Genomic DNA, 4,369 nt, shown 5'->3' on the forward strand with positions numbered 1-4,369 from the left:
AACATAACTTCCACAGTGATCAGTTCTCATCTGAAATATGACTCTCACTTAACCTGCACAGCTACTGCAAGGATCTGAGTATATGGTGTACCTGACACATAGTAAATGTGCAGTCTAATTAAATATTATGAGTGAGATTTCCCTAAACGTCTCTCTCTACCACTGCTACCAATAAAATTTACTCTCCTTCTCCAGAAAGCTTCCCTTTAATTCATCTACCTCTTCTTTTTTCCCCCTTCAAGAAATTACTTATCAAAAACATAATAGGTAGTGACTTGTTGCAGTACGCTCTCTGTAGCACCTGAATCGCCTTGCCTCAGCCCTTCCTGATTGAGGGCTTTTCAATAGTTTCACATGTACTGCCTCCTCGATCATCTGGTTTTCTTCAATCTCCCTGAAGTCACTTCACTCAGCTGTTTACTTTCTGTCTCTAAATGTCTGTCTCTACTCTGGATCTCCTGAGGGAGTCATCTAAGCTCAGTCCTAACCCCTCTGCTTTTTGCTGGTGCCCATCCTTCATGGGAACTTTCCCTAGGTCTGGGGCAAGTTTAGAGATTGTCCTCTATCATCACTACTGCCTGTATCTCTGTATAACGAACACATCAGAAACAGAGCTCCCATCTAAAATCTCTCCATTTCTTCAGTACACCTCAAGGCGTACAGGCCTTACTACGCCTTTCTCTCCCTACCTCCAAGGAATAACAATGGCTGGAATTCACTGGACACTTACAAATACTTTGCAGATACTTTTTAAAAGTAATCCTAAAAGTGCTATGAGGCATATATTATATATATTTCACAGAGAGAAAGCTGAAGTTGGGCAGTTGTGGTAGTTATATAAATTGCCTGAGACCACAAAGGTAAAAGCACATTCAAGCAGTGTAGCATAGTACAAAATCTTAATCTTTAGAATATTACTTTTAAAAAAAAAAGGAAAAAAAGAATGAGAAAGTGTCCAATTAGTTCTCTAATCCCCAAAGGAAGTGCTGACCACTGCACTATTATCAACCTCAAGTACACTGTCAGGGATCTGGCTTTAAGTCACTGAATGCTTAGTTCACTAAGCAAGTCCTTCCTAGGAACTAAGTCAGCAATCATCCCTTTCCTTCCCTTTGCTAAATGAAGGCTTGATGCACAAAAGCCTTGTGTATCCAACTCTATTCTCTTTTTATCTTCCCAAACTGCCCATCACCAATATCTGCCAGCTCTTTGTAAAGTATGTGAGCAAGCACTATGAGCCAGACATCTTGCTAGGCAGTAGGGATACAATAAGAATAACAGTCTTCTAACTATGGGTCTTGAGTCCTGGTTCTTCCAGTTTTGTCCTACACAGCTAAATCAACTGCAACAGAATGTGGTACAGGATAAGCCTGTCAGTACTCATCCTTTTTTTTTTTTTTAATGCAAGTCATTTCTCTCTGGGACTCAGTTTACCTCCTTCATTTAAGAGAAGAGAAAACTAAAGATCTAAGAAGTAAAACTTTTTATTTTTATTTTTTTTTTTTTATTTTTTATTTTTTTTGAGACAGAGCCTCAAGCTGTTCCCCTGGGTAGAGTGCCGTAGCATTACAGCTCACAGCAACCTCCAACTCCTGGGCTCAAGCGAGTCTCCTGCCTCTGCCTCCCAAGTAGCTGGGACCACAGGCGCCCGCCACAACGCCTGGCCATTTTTTGGTTGCAGCCGTCATTGTTGTTTGGCAGGTCCAGGCTGGGGATTCGAACCCGCCACCTTAGGTGTACGTGGCTGGCGCCTTAGCCGGTTGAGCTATAGGTGCCGAGCCAGAAGTAAAACTTTTTAGACTGATATGCTTAGGAGGCAGCATGGTGTGTATGTAGTACTACCTATAAAAACTCAGGAGTACAATCTGGCAGCACCACCCTCCCCCCAAAAGGTTCTGACCGGCTGGTACATTAACTCAAGATTTCTAGGTCTAGTGCACCAAAGTCTCAATCTCCAACACTTTTAATGCCTCACACTCAGCCTGCTTCTCAGTCATTTACCTACCCTACCAAGCCTCTTAAGGTTTGCATTTAGGGCAGTACAGACATGCCTATTTGCCATAATAATGCACTATTGTCCTTTAGTTGGAATTTCTTAAGTAAAGAAAAAGCATGTCTCATTTCTTCTCGCTAAATTTCCTACTTCCCGGTACTACAGAATAGGTAGGTCTTTCCACTCATCCTTTCTTCCCACACCACAAGCCTAAGCATCATACAAAGGTAAGCATTCAAAGGTCAAACTGTCATCACACCTCTATATTTTACTTGAGTTTGGCTGAGAAAAGGCCACACACTACATTCTCTATTCACCTCTTTGTCCCTCCAAGTCGCCCGCGCGAATCTTGCTCTGTCTAGGCAATAGTGCCTACCAAAGCTGTTCCCAGAGGAAGAAGAGCTCCAGAAGTCCCAGCTGTAATACGCTCAACAACAGTAAACTCTTATCCCTCTTGGCTGGAGTTTCCTTCTCCAGGGCTAGCTCATCCTTGAGTTCCCTATTCACTCCTTTCCTCTCCGTAAACCAACGATCTGTACACCTAAAGCGTTTAAATGATGAACCGCACTCCCATTTCTTTTTGTAAGTCTCAAAAGCTATACTACTTTCTTATTTTTTCTGCCCTTATTTCACTTATAATGCCTCACACTCAGGTTCTGTGCCGGGCTCAGACTCGGCTGTAAGTCTGGACAAAATGCGCCAATGCGGCTACTTCAGAGGACAGATTTTAAGACACAGCAAGTGCTTAACAAAAAGTTGCTGAATTGAACACGCTTTTTTGGGCTCCTTAACCTGTCACCCTATTTCCTTTGCCTCCGCACGCGCCCAGCACTCAAAAACACACTGACAACTGAGCAAAGCTTCCTGAGCCTAGGTTTCTGCACGACTGGGCCGGGGTCTCGTTTCCTCTTTGCACTGCTCTTTAACCTAATTCAGCAAAGAACACGAGTTACATAGAAACTACCAGACCCACTCCAGGCCGAGTTTCCAGACAAGTCCTGTCGCCCCAAACACGCCCGCACTCTCACCGGGACCCCCCGGAGGCTCGCCGTGAGGCTGGGGCCCGGGGGCGCCGCCGTCCAGGATGGCGAAGGCCTCGTCGTTCTCGATGCCCGCAATCTCGCTCTCCTGCTGAGCCAAGAAGGCCGCGGCCGGGTCTTCTTCGCCGACACCGGCCACGCCGTTCCCCAGTGCGGGGCCGCCGGCAGGGGCGCCGAACGGATCTAGCTCAGCCATGACGGGGAATTCAACGGCACCTACACCAACGTCGAGACAAACCAACCGACCCACCGACACCACGCCCGGCGGTCGCCGCTGTGGTGGCGACTACGATCGGAGGACAAGCGGGAGGAGGCAGAAGGTGGAAGCGGAAGCCCAGTCCCTATATCCGGTTGGTCTAGGCTGTGCGGGAGAGCTGAAAATGGATTAACCAATCGGAGGGCGGAAAGGGTTCAGGAGCTACCCAATCAGCAGGCGGAGGGGTGGGCCCCAAGCCAACTCGTGACTTGGGCAGCGCGGGAGGCGCGGGAGGTGAGCTGTGCTGACCAGGGAGGCGGAAGTGCCGTCTGGCTGAGTTGCCTTTCCAGCTCTGTCTTCTGGAGATGGACTGACTGGGTGACGGCCACCTCTCAGGGGACTCTAGTGCAGCACCGGGAGGTGAGGTGAAGTTAGGACGACGACAACTGGACTACTACCGAAGATTACTAAAATTACTGAGATTACTGGCCAATTACTGAGGCAATTTAGGCTTTCTGAACCTCAGTTTTCTCATTTGTATAATGGGCGCAGGAACTCTGCATTGCCTCCCTGTCGGGATTATTGGAAGACTGAATCTTTTTATGGACTTGTTCTGGCATGTAGAAAGAATTGTTTTTAATTTTTTAACTCATTCACTCAACCTGGTTTATTTGCTCCCTTAGAGCCAACTGATTTTGTGTGATTGATTTCGATCCATTCCGATTTCCCCGCCCCCATAAGTATTTATATAAAAAGATGACTGTATCGTCTTTGGCAAAGCATTTTTGCAGCCACTACGTCTTTTCAGAGCTAGACAGAAGTTTCTAGAACTGAAAAAAAATTACCTTAAGGATTGCCAGCTTCATAGGCGGTCAGTGTTGGAGGGAAACAGTCACGCCGGAAGTCAGTGGCCAAGAAGAAACACAGGTCTATGGGCTTCCATGCTGGTACTACGCACAATCTCTTATAAGTATACACCCTTTCCTACAAGCTTTGGTGGTCTGTAAAATCTCTGCTGGTCGAGTGCCGCCCTTTCACCCTTCCCAGCTAAGGACAGCAGTATTTGTTTTAAGTCAGGGACATGTTAATAACATGGCTAATTTTGTCTAGAAATAACAAAGTGATACCTGTTAATCATGC

The 4,369-nt window shown here is 46.3% G+C and overlaps 1 protein-coding gene across 2 annotated transcripts in view; it reads right to left on the reverse strand.

The window, feature by feature from the left end:
- Nucleotides 1-3,428, reverse strand: part of CLTA (clathrin light chain A) — a 23,735-nt gene extending 20,307 nt beyond the window's left edge. For both annotated transcript variants that reach the window (XM_003800216.3, XM_023519366.1), the window contains exon 1: nucleotides 3,022-3,428. In XM_003800216.3, the coding sequence (XP_003800264.1) occupies nucleotides 3,022-3,229 (208 nt within the window). In that variant the 5' untranslated portion in view covers nucleotides 3,230-3,428. The remainder of the gene's footprint in view (nucleotides 1-3,021) is intronic.
- Nucleotides 3,429-4,369: the final 941 nt, after the last annotated feature.

The sequence above is a fragment of the Otolemur garnettii genome, unplaced genomic scaffold, assembly GCF_000181295.1.
Source record: "Otolemur garnettii isolate 467f Iridium unplaced genomic scaffold, OtoGar3 scaffold00172, whole genome shotgun sequence".
Lineage (NCBI taxonomy): Eukaryota > Metazoa > Chordata > Mammalia > Primates > Galagidae > Otolemur > Otolemur garnettii.